Source organism: Nymphalis io, chromosome 15 (assembly GCF_905147045.1).
Source record: "Nymphalis io chromosome 15, ilAglIoxx1.1, whole genome shotgun sequence".
Lineage (NCBI taxonomy): Eukaryota > Metazoa > Arthropoda > Insecta > Lepidoptera > Nymphalidae > Nymphalis > Nymphalis io.
Window position 1 is genome coordinate 4,126,678 of NC_065902.1, and position 16,560 is coordinate 4,143,237.

The 16,560-nt window shown below is 32.2% G+C and overlaps 2 protein-coding genes across 2 annotated transcripts; one reads left to right on the top strand and one right to left on the bottom strand.

Moving 5' to 3' along the window:
- Positions 1 to 2,778: 2,778 nt before the first annotated feature.
- Positions 2,779 to 7,600, bottom strand: LOC126773622 (uncharacterized). The gene is made up of 3 exons (XM_050494606.1): positions 7,455 to 7,600; positions 7,132 to 7,355; positions 2,779 to 5,523 (listed from the first exon to the last, which is right to left on the bottom strand). Exons 2-3 carry the CDS (start codon positions 7,342 to 7,344, stop codon positions 4,021 to 4,023), a joined length of 1,716 nt encoding a protein of 571 aa, XP_050350563.1. The 5' UTR covers positions 7,345 to 7,355; positions 7,455 to 7,600; the 3' UTR covers positions 2,779 to 4,020.
- A 3,989-nt stretch (positions 7,601 to 11,589) lies between these two features.
- Positions 11,590 to 14,726, top strand: LOC126773933 (uncharacterized). Its single transcript, XM_050495192.1, has 5 exons — positions 11,590 to 11,635; positions 11,744 to 12,420; positions 13,777 to 13,857; positions 13,946 to 14,111; positions 14,557 to 14,726. The coding sequence occupies exons 1-5, from the start codon at positions 11,590 to 11,592 to the stop codon at positions 14,724 to 14,726; spliced, it is 1,140 nt and encodes a 379-aa protein (XP_050351149.1).
- The last annotated feature ends 1,834 nt before the right edge of the window (positions 14,727 to 16,560 follow it).

The following is a 16,560-nucleotide window of genomic DNA, read 5'->3' on the forward strand; positions in this document are numbered from 1 at the left end:
AGTCACACCCGCTATAAACATAGCCACTAACGCAACGGCAATGAGAAATTTATCCCATTTTGTAGCAAATTTAAACTGTAAGGCAATGTAACAGCTGCAGAAAATGTTTTAATTTATGACGTATATAGCATTTTTTGTAGAATAATTTAACACAAAACAAAACCCGAATTAACATATACAACAAACATTTTTCAATAGTCATTTATTTTAATTTTGGTCAATTTATAATTGGTACTTATTATAAATGTACTGGGCGAGAACAAAAATACAAATATTTTAAATAAAGAAATATACATACCAATGCGAAGTATGATATATTACTAAGTGTATCTTGTTTCTTTACATTAGTTAATTTACTGAAAATAAATGTTACAATTTAATAACCTTTCTTTTGAATTCTAACAAAGTATATAAGAGTTTTTATTATTACTAACTCGATTTTCTCCATTAAAAGATTTAATATCTATCCTCCTTTTTTTACAAGTTACGGGTACAATTTAAATTAATATTTTTAATATTCAAATAAATCAAAATCAACCAATTTGTTTGACATGACCAAAGACATGACATTTATAATTTTATAGTATTTTTATTATAGAAGAATATAAGCTGGCCAGGGCTGCAAATGAGTAAATTCTAGTCTTACAGACCAGAAGTGAAAATGACTTATTTAAAAAGAATACATAAATAACTTAAAAATAAATAAATTAAAAATAAATAAATAAATAATAAATAAATAACAAATAAAACTATCAATAATTACTTTTAATGCTAAAAAACAACTAAAACGACAAATATCCCTTGACAACGTAATTGTATGTTCGAACCGAAGCACCCAAACTTCACGCCAATAGTAATTTTCCTCTTCTGTGATGGGCGATGACGCTCTTAACTTTTCTTTTAAATATATTCCGGTACAAGGAATTGATACATTCGGTCGAAGATTGTTAAGAATAGATAAATCAGCTTGAAGATGTTTTTGCATTGGTTGCAGTAACTAAACCACGTGCCTCGAACTCTGGCATAAGTAGCGTTGAATGTGTCATTAGCTTTTGTTTATTATTCTTTTCTTACTAATTAGTTCATAATAAAATATATAGGTGATAGTAAAAACGTACGTCGCAAAAAAAATTCACTATCAATATGAATGCTTCATAATTATTTTATAATTATATAACTGGGAAAAGATTTAATGTGACGATTTTGCACGAAACTGTTTTCGCACGCTTACAGAGCAAACGTTAACCTTAGGAAATACATAAAAGCAATGTACTAAAAAAGTCTTCAAAAAATCCTCGATATCTATCTTCTAAGGTAAAATTCCAAGTATACGCACCGACTTCAACACACCCGGATGATAATGTAGAGGAAATGTGCGAAGACATTTCTAAGGCACTACACACCACCTAACATGCCCACTTCAATGTTGTCATGGGTGACGTTAAAGTGGGAGTACATACTAGCAACGAATCGGTAGTAGAACAACACGGATTTGAAAGCAGGAATCATAGGGGGCAAATGCTCGTCAACGTTCTGGAGAAAAAGGTACTGTTTTTGATGAACTCTTTCTTTAAGAAACAGCCTCAACGGAAGTGGACGTGACGAAGCCCAGACGCTATGATTAAAAACGAGATTGACTTCATTATAATGGACAAGAGGCGAATATTTAGAGATGTCTCCGTGATCACGAGGTTCAATACAGGTAGTGATCACCGACTCGTACGAGGCACTCTAAACATTGACTACAAGTTTGAACGCGTTCGTCTAATGAGGTCTACGCTCCGGCCAAAACTGCTCCAAATCGTGGTTCAGTCTAATACATTTCAGTTAAAACTGGAGAACCGGTTCGCTGCCTTGGAAACCAACATCGACGTTAACATCGTCCAGAAATTTCGACGAAATTCTATCAAGCGCAAAACACCGGTAAGAGGTCCAAGCTTTCGGGAGAGTCTCTAGAGCTAATGCGGAAACAACGCGAAAACCCTACAGTCATTTCATCAGATCTGAATAAGATAATACCTAAGCTAGTAAGACGTGACCTCCGAAACTCCAATACACGCATTATAAAAGAAGGGATCGAGCGAAATCGGGGGTCAAAAGTCTTCGTACAACAGCTAGGTCGAAGCCATCTGACGAAGTTGACCACTTCAAAGGGAAAAGTCGTTGCTTCTGAGCTCGAGAATTTTAAAGAAGTACAGGACTTCTACGGTAAACTGTATACATCAGAAGCGTCTCGTCCCCAACCTGACCCTAAAGATCCTAAAGCCACTTTAACCCACCTTACTGCTGCTGTAAGTCAGCCAAGCTGCTAGAAGTCAGCCAAGACGAAAGCGTGATGGCCTTGGGGCAGCTTAAAAATGGAAAAGCCTTTGGGGAAGATGGAATTACGACGGAGCGTATAAAGGCAGCTGGAAAGCCATTTCTAGCGCAGCTCCAACGCATATTTATTTCTGTCATCTTTTCGGGGAGAGCTCCAAAGGCATGGAACAAGTGTTCCATGCCTTTGTGTTGTGTGTTGTTGTTTCGTAATGTTCCTCAAAAAAGGAGACAAAACCTTATAGAAGAACTACCGACCTACTTTCCTCTTGAGTCATGTCTATAACTGTTTTCCAGGGTAATCATGAATCGTCTCGCGCGTAGACTTGACGAGATTCAGCCGATTGGCTATACATCCAAGTGCTGAAAGGTCTGCATGACGCTGCTGTTATGACCGTCAAAATACAAAATCAGCAGTCTAACCCTATCCTCATGCATCAAGGAGGATAGGGTTAGACTGCTGACACTGACAAGGGGATGTCATTTCCCCGAAATTGTTTACTAATGCATTAGAGGATATGTTCAAGACGCTGCACTGAGAAGGGCGGGGCATAAACGTAAACGACGAGTACCTTTCATACTTGAGATTTGCAGACGATATAGTCATCGTGGCAGAAACCGTGCAGGACCTCAGTATATGCTGAGCAGCCTGGCTGATTCTTCTGCTCAAATTGATTTCCGGATTAACTTGGACAAAACCAAGATAATGTTCAATGAACACGTCAACCCGGAACCGATAACTCTTAACGGAGTTCCTCTCGAAGTTATTCAGGAATATGTATACCTTGGGCAAACTTTGCAGTTGAGTCGAAACAACTTTGAGAAGGAAGCACATAGAAGAATACGGCTGAGCTGGGCACCGTATAGGAAACTTGGTCGGGTCTTTTCGTCACGAATACCGCAATGCTTTAAGACTTAAGTCTTCAACGAGTGCGTCTTACCGGTTTTGACTTACGGAGCCGAGACGTGGACACTGTTAGTGTGTTTGGTACACCATTTTAAGGTCGCTCAGCGAGCTATAGAGTAGCCCTCTCCACTCCTGCTCAGAGTTTCTCTGAAGGATCGAGTCCCAAATGTGGTGATCCGACAGAGAACCAAAGTTATCGACATAGCCCAAAGGATTAGTAAACTGTTATGTTATTTTTGTTCAAAAATAATGAAATATTTGCGAAGTTTTTCAATCGATGAGGTGTTAATATTTATATGAATACATATTTTTATTATCTTATGTATTACATTTAGTACATAATTGTGCTTTACACTATGTAATTAAAATAGATATCTAAGGAGTCATCGTAAAATAAAAACTTTCACGCTACAAAAATAGTTATTGTGGCGGCCAGCGATGCGATTGCGGGGAACTCAGTGAGGGGCCTTAGTTGGAGGTTAAGTCGTTAACGGTTATCTTAAATTTGTTTTTATTATGCATGTATACACATACATAATAAATTGGGTCTATAAAAACAGATAGTTAAAACTGTATTTGAATGTCACTTCAATTGTTAAATATCATTTACTACCTAACTCATTTTGCTCTTATTGAAATCAAATACTAAAATTATTAGATTTAAGTCTCACGAGCTACAATACTAAGTTTTAAAAAAATACAATTACGTCTCCAAGCTAATTTATGTGTATAATATTATAGTTTATTTCATAGAAACATTTATTGTACATACAACTCAATATTTTATGTAATAACGACTATATATATTTCTTTCGCCTTTTTCTTTGTGTACTCGTATCACCTACGGAATATTTGTCGATGAAGAGTTCTTCATATATTAAGCTATTCGAATCTGGACTTAAATATTGAGATATTTCCTGATAAAGAAACTTCTTATAGCAATCTTCATTGACATTTGTTTGTACACCCACATTCCTTTTGTCATTGGGTTCCTTACAGGTTTTTATATTTCCAAATGAATCTTTTAATTCTAAAATTCTCTGTGAGTTTTGTTCTATTTTGTTTAACAGAGCTCTTTCCATTGATTTCATTCTAGCATCTAAATATGCAATAGTGTATTCTTGTGCATTCGGTAAAGATTGTTCTTTGGCAAGATGTGTGCCGACTTGTTGATCTGTTGACTTTTCAACTTGTGGTTGAGTTTGCTTTATTAATGACTTGCTAGATGCCACAACGGGTGGTGTATTTTTATCAGTAACTTTTATTGAATCATCTAATTTATCAAGACATGTCTCTAATATATCTTTCATCCTCATATTAAACTGTCTCTTTTTTTCAATAGCTGCACTTCTTTCTGATTTAATTTTATTTTTGATTTGTGGAGTTTTTGGTAACAGTTGAGATGTTGGGATGTTATTCACATCTGTTTCTATTGGCTTTGGTCTAGGAACTTCAGCTGCAGCTACAGTATCTTTTGGTGTCCCTTGGAACTCTACATCTAGAACTTCTAAAATTTTCAATTTATCAGATGGGTTTGTAACATACGAATTGTTTGGGCATTTTTTGTCACTCATATTTTCTTCTCTCTTTCTATTAGGGATATTTATGGTAATAGAATGTGGCACCTTTTCTAGTTTACCCGTGACCGGAATTGGCCCTAGAATTTGTATTTTCTTTTCAGACAAAATCCTAACCTTGGGTTCTTTTTTTACTAAACCTTCATTATTATTTTGAGATGGAGTTGGATGAGTAGATGGATTTTGAGTGTTTAATTGTAGTAAGCTATTTTGTGAATTATTTTTGTAAGTTGAAGGATATTGCTCATAGATATTTATAGGACCTTGCTCTTGGATAATTTCTTTGCCTCCCTCAATATCAAGGCTCATGTCAGTGTACGGTGGAACTATTAACATAGGTTGTGGCTGAATTTTATTCACATTTTTTGAAGGTAATGCCAATGTAGTGAAACGTGGTTTAAATAGTTGTTGGTTAATTTCTTGTTCGCTTTTTGAACAAAATGTAGGTTTTGAAATTTTATTAGCGTTCTCTTTTGAGATATTAATATTGTCAGTACGATATCTTGATGAGGAATCCATCACCTCACCATTTGTGAGAAAATCTCCATATTTTAATGAAAAATTAGCTTTCTTATCATTAAAAATAACTTCATTTTCAATATCTTCTAAATGTATAAGATTATGGTATGATTTGGTCGTCTCTTGAGATGAATTCACAAATTTACTGGGATCACAAAACGGTCCATTTTCTGTAGGTATAGCATCAAATGTTAGCTTGTCTTTCTGTGAAATAAAAAAATAATAATTAAACTCCTAAAATAAGTATAATAATATAATATAGTAAGAGTCGAGATGGCCTAGTGGTTAGAACGCGTGAATCTTAACCGATGATCGTGGGTTCAAACCCAGGCCTGCACCACTGAATTTTCATGTGCTTAATTTGTGTTTATAATTCATCTCGTGCTTGACAGTGAAGGAAAACATCGTGAGGGAACCTGCATGTGTCTAATTTCATTGAAATTCTGCCACATGTGTATTCTACCAACACGCATTGGAGCAGCGTGGTGGAATAAGCTCTAAACCTTCTCCTCAAAAAGGGAAAGGAGGCCTTAGCCCAGCAGTGGGACATTAATAGGCTATTACTGTACTGTAAAATAAGTATATTATATAAAAAACAAGCTAACATACACATGCCGGCACATAGTTTAAACAGATTAATTTATTTGAATAAACAAATTTGATACAACTCGCATATCATCAATTGTATATTAACAGTATTATGTCAGATACTTTAATATAAATGCCAATAAACAATTCCTGAATTCAAAGAACACATAAAAACAGGCATAAATTTTTGTATTTAAGAAATGGAACACTTCTTACATGGTTATAAAAATAAGCTATCTTTTAATAATAACAGGTAACAGATTTGCAACTGGTAAGAGAGCTAGACATAAAGTTGTTAGGGCATTAAATGTATACATTTATAACAGAGTTAGCCACAGCAGTTAAAACATTTACATTTTTTACCAAAGATTTTAATGTTAAACCCAGGCAAACATTTACCGCCTGTCATATTTTACTTGATACATATATGTTCTTGTCATGTCAAAACAACTCGGGTTGTTGGGCTTCAGAACAAGAGTTATGATAGACAGAGACAAAATGTTTTTTAAAAAGGTACAAAGATTACACAAAGGGGAAATATTTCTCCTTTATAAAAACTCCTAAGTCAAGGGGGAATTCGCATCTCGAATTTGTGGCTGATAAGAGCTTGTTTTTATAGGGGTTGGTTGCCTCTTTCAAACATTACTCCTCAACCCACGGAGACTTGTAGTTTTTTTATATGAGTTTGAATTTACATGCAATTGTACATCCTTTTGCATTCACAGGCATTTTTAAAGTTCTAGAATAACGGAACAATATTTTGCATTTACATGTGCATTTTCAAAGTTCTAGAATATGAATATTTTGTCTAATAAATGTATAGACAGACTAGTGAACAGCAGCCGATTCGACTCCTACTGCTCAACATCAAACCTTTACGTCTTTGCTCTAGGAATTTGATGAGTCATCATTCAGGTACCCTAAACTGAGTTTTGGCTTCATTTTAATAGAATTAAAACAAAAAAAACATATTCTAGAACTTTAAAAATGCACATGTAAACAAATAATATCCTGTTACAAGTAACTTCATACTCATATAAAAAAACTATGTGTCTTGGCGGGTGGGGGGGGTGTCATTTGAAAGGGCCAACCAACCCCTAAAAAACAACCCAAATTCAAGATGCAAATGTTTAATGCCAACCCGAATTTTTTTTAAAAGGAAATGCTTTTTACTTTTAATGTATACATGCCTTAATTATTTATCAAATAAAAGATTATCTATACCTTATAGTTCATAAAGTTTTCCTCCTTAAAGTGATGTTGACAGACCACTCTATTTTTTAATTGGGACACTTTAAGGTCAAGAAACTCCAGTCTTTGCGCATTAACAAGCCACTGGTGGCATCTTACTTTCTCAAACACAGGATAATGAAACATATGTGTCTTTCCATCCGTTTTTACTGTACAATTGCGATACGTACATCGGCAACCACCCATTTTAAACAAAGCTGAAACAGAATAATACTAATAAAATAACAAAATTCTCTAAAACCTGCTTATCTTATTATAACAAACGGAATTTTGGGTGTTTACTGTTTAGTACTTACCAATAACTTTCTTATTTATAAATAATTTTAATATTTCAAAGACATAGAGCAATATAATAATAATTAATCAATTTTTAATATAAAAAGCCGTAAATATCAATGTTAAATAGGCCTATACGAATAAATATTTACGTAAATATAAGTTGATTTATAATTGATTGGTTTATGATTGTCAATGTAATTGTCATTTTTAGTTTAATTTTTTCGTTTCATTCCTACCAAGGCAAAGTGTAGGCACTATACAGCCTTGTAATTGTCAAATTGTTTTTTTTTCTTGGACTTAATATTAAGATTTTTTTAAATATTAGTGATATTATTTAGCGATCACTATTTAGCTATCACTGAAACATTTTCAATAACAAAAAAATGTTTTATTTCAAGACCTTTTTACACACCGTAATGTCAAATAACTGTGCCGCCATTTTCGCTGCCATCTTTTTACATCCGTTAGATAGCTTCCACTATGTGGCAGCACCGCATTCCTAGGAAACCAATGTTAAGGAAACGTATTTCAGAAAATGCATAACAATTAATGAAAACAATTAGAAAATTTTACATTCTTAAATAAAAATACGCTTTTGATATGGCAGCATCTTAAGCAAAGGGTATTACTTCCAACAGCTATAATGTGTAAAAGTATCATGGGTCGTCACTTGAAAAAATGCTTTGCGTAATGTTCGGTATAAGGGTACAATAAATTGTAGAATGGCGCTACTGTATGTAAGAGAACCTACCTGAAATAAACATTTATGAGTTTATTAATTAGGATTTATAAATTTGAATAATGTTATAATTTAGAAATAGTAATAGTACTTTCTGCACTTCATACTTCGAACAACTATAATATAAACGAAACTGTAGTTTAGACAAAGTTTAGTAAAAAAGAGTGTATACACTCATACCAGTATTATTTTGATGTCGATTTTACTTCGTATTAGATCGTTTTTATTGATATTTATTAATCATAGTCACATTCCTGGGCTGAAATCGTAGATACTCTAAAAATTTCAATTTAAAAATAAACCTTACACATAATATATACATAATTATTATTACATCTATGTACTGCAATACCTACTTATCTTAAATTTTACAGATACAGTCAACAATTTATTTGATTTGAAAAACAATTTATTCATAAAATTACCAGTTTACGTGTTTCGTTAAATATTAGAAGACAATTAATCTTATAAAAAGCATATTGTATCGACTTGATAAAATTATTATTATTTAGAAATAATAAGTAAAAATATTAATTCTTATATATAATCATTACGAGACATTTGGAGTCAACGAATTAAATTTAAACACTTCAACTTATTTGGTGTGATATGGCAGCAGAGTCCAACAGTCAAAACCTCGACAGCTGCATCCTTTATTGTCGCCATGAACAACTACAATTATTGCAAAAATAATTCTCCATACAGTAGATGATCAAACTACTAAAAGGACTATAATCTTCTTTGAGATTTACATGATTTTGTATTAGAAATTGACAGAGAATTGAGGAGCAATAATTTAGCTGATGCTGAAAGTTATCCTGTTTTGAGCACACGAAGGACTTTATGTGAAAAAGCAATTATTATTGTTTTATTTAAATATTATTATATATCTTTTGACATATTAAATATAATATTTATTTTTATGATTTCATTTCAAATTAAAATACCACATCGAGCCACGCCTTATTATCGAGTGTAAAACTCATTAACAAAATATGTCGACATTTACTTTGCATGCTGTCACTGCTCACTGCGTGTGGTACAAATTGAAACTGAATTTACATTTAATATTTTTTTAGCCTCTACTTTTGTCGAGTTGTCGAGATGTTTGTTTATTACGGTTCCACGTCTAACTATTCTACTCCTTGACATAACCATAAAAAAATCACCAACTGCATAGGTATCTATGCACCAATTTTCTGTTTTCTTCATTGCTGACATTATAGCATTGCAAAAAAAATCTTTAGTTTATTTTATAATTTATATGTACCTAACTTTCCATTCAATTATTAACGCTCATACAAAAAGATAGTTGGCAATGTTGAAGTTAGAATGACTGTAAAGAGTGATAGATCAGCGTTAAAATATTACCATGATTCAGTACCTATTTTGTACTATTTAATACATTTTTTTAAATATTTGCTACCTGTTATTATAAAAAAAAATGGCGTGTCATTCGACGTCAAGATGACCGACCATTTTTGATTTTCACATAAGGGGAGCCCATATGTGGAAAGGCGTTGTGTGTTTTTAGTGAAACTTACTCGATTTTTTTTTGGAGGTAGTCTTTGTGTCTTTGATCTTATAAAATTGTATGTTTAGGTACCAAATAGATACTAAGTGATTGTGGAAAGACACGCAAAATACGTGTCCTTTTGTAGAAATCATAAATATCCGGTCATCTTGACATTAAAATGACATGCCATTTTTTTTATAATACAGGCATAAAATATTTACACAAACTAAATAGGTACTTGTAATCCTGGAAATATTTTAACGCTAGTGTAAACGCTATCACTTCGTACAGTCATTCTGAAGCACTGGCAATTCATTAAATAAAAAGCTTTTAAATTGTAATGATATTACTTTATTAAAAATTTAAGCGATGAATTGATGTTTGTCTATTAACTGCCACCCCTTCTACCGATGCTTTAATAAACATTTTATATTTTAAAGGCAATTTAGGATGCTCTAAAAATATTAAAATATATATTCGCCAATTATTTTGTCAAATTATGTCAGTTTGTTAGTAAGAAAGAACACGTTAATTTTACATTTTGTATTTATTGACTACAAGAAAAACACATGGTATACCAGGAAAATTAGCAAATCTCTGTCACTCAATAATTATTTTAAGCAAATATTTACAAAGGAGTTTTGTATAAATTGTACAATATTTATAATTTATGTATGTCAGTTTCATGTATGAAATTCAAAATATAAACTATCGGCCTTACTTATAAACGTTGTTTAGCAGCTTTTTAGTCGAAAGAAGAAGCCACGGCATTGTTTAACTAATTACCCGCAAAATATTCAAAATGACAGACTTAAAACAATATATTTTGGGAATTAGTACAACGCGGAAATGCAGCCTGTAATATGGGCAGCTTTGCGTCGGGTGGGAATCGGGAGGGACTATTTTAAATTTGACTAAAATAATAAATAAAAAAAATGACTTAGATTGAGGTTCATGCATATAGTAATAACTGTACAATCATTTCTGTAACGATTTTGGGAATAGTGATGTTCGTAAACTGTATAATTTGGCAATATATATATATATATATATATATATATATATATATATATATATATATATATATATATATATATATTTATATATATATATAATATTCACAATCTAAGCTTCAGGAAGTTTTTTTAAGAGAATCTAGGACTCTATATTGACACTGTTTTCCAACCGTCAAAAAATCGATCTGAAATATAAAACTTGCTCTAAGTTTTGAACTTATTAATGACTTAAAGGAAAGGTTAAGAACATGACAAGCATTTATCACGTAATTACATCTGATAATATTATCTCATATTTCAAACAAATATGTGTTAATCAAATCATATTAGGTAGGTATATTAATTTGATTTTCAATGTCTCCAAAAAAACAAATCGACAAATGCTTCATCTGCCCACCTACTTCAACTAATGTTTACTACATTAATATTCTAATTTGAATTCACTTGACAATCGCCGATCCTTGAATATAAGCGATGCCTTATCTTTATCTTTTCATATCTTTCTTATAATAAGAAATAGTCAGTAAGCGTACTAAAAAAAGGAAAAGGTCAAATTTCTTTGTACACTTTCTTGTAGGATAAAGTCAAAAACAAAACTATTTTTAAATATCAATAGGCTTCTCAAAAAAAAATCTTACCTATTATCTACCGTTACCTATTCTTTAAAAAAAAGACGAAGACATAATGAAATAAATATGACACGCTGTACAATACTCCATTATAATGCTTACACACGCACGTGTAAGCTCATTTAATTTATTGTAAACGAAGTTAACATGGAATAGGTAAGCAATATTCATATTTATTAAGTATTTTCATGTGTACTCTGAATACATCACATCTTTGAAACACAGAGTTTGTATTATTAAAAAGTTATTATAATGCAAGTGAATGATGTTAAATATAAAGACTATATACAGGAAATATGTAACGTATATACTCCGATTAATTGGCTTCTTAAAATATTTTGTATTAATAGTGAAAGAAAAAAATATAAAAATCCATATTTAAAAATCATTAAAATTTCCATACCAGCTACCATCCTCGCTTGTATTAATATGCTGACGTTGTATTATAAATTGACATTTGTTAATACAAATATAACAAAATCTGTTCGTTACACTGATGTAGTTCAAATGATTTATGACGTATTTCAATATATAGTAGATTTATATTTTGTTTATAAATATGGAGCAGAGATGTGTTTTGAATATATAAAGCAATACGCCTTTATTGACGGCTTTCTCGGTACCGACTTCTATAATTCAATAAGACGGAGGCTTATCAAGATCATGATCTTTTACTTGTTCATGTGGCTGTTAAATAGTTCCTTTGATTACTTTATTTGGGCGAATGGCTTTGGATTTACTGTAACCACAGCATATTCTATTGCATACATCTACATATTAATAAAGATACTTACGAATCTAGATCTAACTGTTAACGTGATGCAGGTGGAATGTAGACTTCGAGCTTTAGCTGAAATAGTCAAAGATTGTTCTAGTGCTACAGAAAGTGCTCCAGGTATGAACGAAGACATCACTAAGAGAGATTGGTTTTATCATGAGGGATCAAGAGAAAGTGGTAAACCAAAGTTCCTCTCAATTAGCATTGTTTCGTGTCTAGATCGACAGCAAGTAAGGCGATTGAGTAGGTGTTACTTGTTGTTGACTGAACAAGTAACTTTTATCAACAAGATGTATGGAATGAGGGTAATTATTTTATATATAATAACCAAAAATATATTTAAGGACGTATGCATATACCAGACCATTATAAAATGCACCAGAAAAACAAACTTCAATTTGCAATAATATTTCAAGCTTTATTATCAATTCTTGATAATAATTACTAGTACCGGACTACAGCACGACCGAAGTATATAAAAATTAAAAGATTTTACCAGCTTTTAAAATTAGTTTTTAGTCCCGTGACAAAGGGAGTGAAGGCAGCGTTGCGAGTGTAGAGGACCAAATTTTTCTCGATAGTAATAACGAATTTGTTTATCTCAGTATTTCAAATATCACGAGAAACGAGAAGAGACCATTATATATATAGAGATACCAAAATAATTCCTTTTTTATCAAGGCACATTGAAGTATTTTATTACATTTTCAAGCTATTATATATTTATTAATATACCTTACTAAGAGTTCTTCGTTTAAGTTAAAACAATTTTGACTAATAGTTAAATTATAAATTATAATTAGTAAAGTTCCATAATTTTCGAATATTAGAACTTCAGAACTCATTGTATAAGCCTTGATAATTATAATAAAACATCACACGAACTTATCTCATGCATATCAAGCCATTATAACTTTAACATGACCGGTATGTGATAGAGTAACTATTATATAACTGATAAATAATTAGATAAATCTATGTATGAATTATCAAAAGCATTCATTTGATTATCACACAATAATGTTTAATATTGTGTTTAAAAATAATAATTTTGATCTCATTGCCTTATGAATAAATCAAAGAGTTTACTTAACACGTTTCGCAAATTTAATGCTCTAAAAAAAGTTAACGTTCTACATAAATTGATTTTACATCCTTTTCTATTTTTATAAAAAATATATAGATGAATCATATTTCTACATACATTTGTTATACTGACAGTATTGCTGATGCTATCATTAGTTTAAAATTTGAGTAAGATTTTAAGTTTTCTAAGAAAAAATTGACTTGCACAAAATAATTTATTTTTAACCATTAAAATGTGTAATGTTTGTTTCGCTCAGCAGATGTTGATGCTGCTCGATAAGTTAATTTTGTAGGTTCACGGTCTATGATATCCCACTTGGTAGGAAATATTTGACTGTATTGAAACTGCAATTATATATAAAAAGAGCTGTTCGGGCTATTGTTATAGAGCTGGAGATTTTCTTCAAGATGAGATTTTTAATTGCGATTAACCTTGGGACCTTTTATACATATACACATATATTATACACTTGAACCGCAACACAACTGTCCTATGGTTGCGTGAAAGAGATTGCTCTTTGCAATAATGCCGCCTTTTTTAACATAAAAAATATACCTTATCATTTTTTTTTCAGATCTTAATGAACAGCTTAAGTTTACTGATCGATTTGGTTCGATTTACTAATTTAACCGTTCTTCTTTTTATTGGATCGCAGGTTTGTAAAATATTTTTACTTAAATTATAAGCTGCAGTCTAACCAAACAGATATGTTCATAGCTTTCTATTCTGTGTAATATTTATAGGTTACAGGCTACGCACATGGATACTATAACGCGATAACAACAATTTGGAGAACCATGACATGCATTGTTGTTATAACATCTCTCGTTGACCACTGCGAACGTGTTTACAAACAGCGAGAAAGGATAATCTGTTTGTTGGATCATTTGATTATCAACAAAAATCTTGGTAAGACGAAAGGATAGATTTTATTATAGTTTCATTTAAGTAAGCACTTAGCATTTAATATACAACAAATAAGAAAAGTTAGTAAAAGAATGAAAATAAACCAAGCTTCTGGGTTCGAGCCTCGGAACAAGCCAGTAAGCTATTGAGTTTTTCTTTCAAGTATTTTGAATAGCAGCTCGTGGTTGGCAACGTTACACTCCCGTACGCGAATTTTATGCGACAGCATGAGCAACCTACGGTCTTTTGCCTGATTACTCTCCTTTCGTATAGGACTTTCGTCCTATCTGATTGTGAAAGTTGCTCACAATATATTACTATATTACGTGTGATCTATGATAACTTCTACGCAGTAATGATTATAAAGCTATTAGTAGGTACCTGTGATCTGTCCAGATTCGAAGAAAAGAGACTTAATATTCACTTACATTATAATTTTGTATTTCAGATGAGCCGCTACTGAGTGCGTTTAGCGAGCTTCGAGCTTTGGTGCAGTCGCGTGCAATCAACTTCCACATGGCTCATTTTATACGAATTGAATATCCTCTGTTGGTGTCCATTGCTTCCGTCGTCGTCACATACACTATTATACTTCTACAAAGTGTTAATAATAATTGAACTCTTATTTTAATAGACGATTATACTATTGTTGTTGACGCTTAATTAATTTATTTAAAACGCGTTTGTTAATTTTTCCTTTTTTTATTTAAATTATTATTTAAGCCTTAAAATACTCAAACATCCACAGCCAATGGGTCGTCCTGTGGCATGCGCAATTTACTGTGTGGCCTACCGTGCTTGCGATCTACTTTAAGGGGAACAAGCTTTAACGAGTCAGGAGTGCATAGATAAATTTACAAAATGAACTATAAAAATACACGTAAAAGCCAAAAGTTACTACTCAATAAAACATTTAATACGCTTTGTAGGGATTTTCTATAAGAACAAACTCAAAATTCACCGCAGAAAACGTTCACGTTTTTTGAGTTTGAGTTGAAATGTTACAAAGAGATAGGCGATATTGATCATAAAAATTATAACATTTAAAAGAAACAGTATGTTAAGTGGTTTTTTTTTTTTTTTTTATAGAATAGGAAGGCGGACGAGCATATGGGCCACCTGATGGTAAGTGGTCACCAACGCTCTTAGACATTGGCATTGTAAGAAATGTCAACCATCGCTTACATATCCAATGCGCCACCAACCTTGGGAACTAAGATTTTATGTCCCTTGTGCCTGTAATTACACTGGCTCACTCACCCTTCAAACCGGAACACAACAATATCAAGTATTGCTGTTTTGCGGTAGAATATCTGATGAGTGGGTGGTACCTACCCAGACGAGCTTGCACAAAGCCCTACCACCAGTAGAAGTAGTAGAGTCCAAAAGCGACGATATATCGATATATATATATAGCGATATCTTTTTATATTCTCAAACATATGTTTTTTTCAGTCATCGTAAAACAATTTTATCTATATAACGACTAATCGTAACGTGAATTATCACAAAATTTGTTATCAATAATTATTGGGCATATGCTCAATATGCTCTCGATATTTGTATAAGCCAAACTAATTATAATATTACAAATGAAATTCCTATAATGTTGCCTGTAAAATATACTATATATTTTTCTTAAATTACGATTTCGATTATAATTTTTCCCAAAACAATTATTTAAAAAAAAAACAGATATCCTAATCACTATTTCTATAATGATAATATATATTTTTTTTAAATCAAATAAGATGCTGTTGACGATTGTTACGTATAGTTTTTATCATATACAACTACTTATGTAGGTATATTACACACAGCAACAAAATAATCTTGTAGTAATTTCGTATATTATATGAAAAACTCTACAAAAATGGGGGGTGACGGTCGAAAAATATAAGAAACCAGACCAGTTGTGGGCATGGGCTGATGTTGACCCATTATTTTTATTATATATAAAGTAATTCCATTTTGTAGCAAATCATATATGTAGGTACATATTTGGAAACTGAGTACTTATTTGTATTAAATATATAATAAATAAATATATATAACTGCTTAGTTGATATAGTGGCTAGTTTAAAAAAAGCTAGTTGCCTGGGTAGATACAAGACAGTTTTTAGTCAAATGGTAAATCCTTTAAAGCCCTTTTTTTAACGCTCGAAAAACGCGTTACGCGGTTCCCCCACGGGACGAGTGGGGGTTTTGTGGGGCTCGCCGGTGTCCAAGGCGGCGAGTGCGCTACCAACATCGGAATACCCACTAAAACCAGCGGTTCTCCGTCTTTACGAGGAGCGCCACGGGATCGCTTTCGCATGCTACCGTGAGCTTGCACAAAGCCCTACCACAATAGTAAATACTTATATGGATATAGGTGATCGCGTGTTATTTCATTATTACTTGTAATTGTACATGTATGCAAATTATATTCATCAATTTTTTGTGTAAAAAT

What these genes read in the sequence shown, in the direction of transcription:
- LOC126773622 (XM_050494606.1), bottom strand. Translation starts at nt 7,344, where the DNA reads ATGGGTGGTTGCCGATGTACGTATCGCAATTGTACAGTAAAAACGGAT. An exon ending in AAAACTTTATGAACTATAAG is followed by an intron (nt 5,524 to 7,131) that starts GTATAGATAATC and finishes TTTATTTCACAG; the next exon opens with AAAGACAAGCTAACATTTGA.
- LOC126773933 (XM_050495192.1), top strand. Translation starts at nt 11,590, where the DNA reads ATGCAAGTGAATGATGTTAAATATAAAGACTATATACAGGAAATAT. An exon ending in AGACTATATACAGGAAATAT is followed by an intron (nt 11,636 to 11,743) that starts GTAACGTATATA and finishes TTTCCATACCAG; the next exon opens with CTACCATCCTCGCTTGTATT. An exon ending in ACAAGATGTATGGAATGAGG is followed by an intron (nt 12,421 to 13,776) that starts GTAATTATTTTA and finishes TTTTTTTTTCAG; the next exon opens with ATCTTAATGAACAGCTTAAG.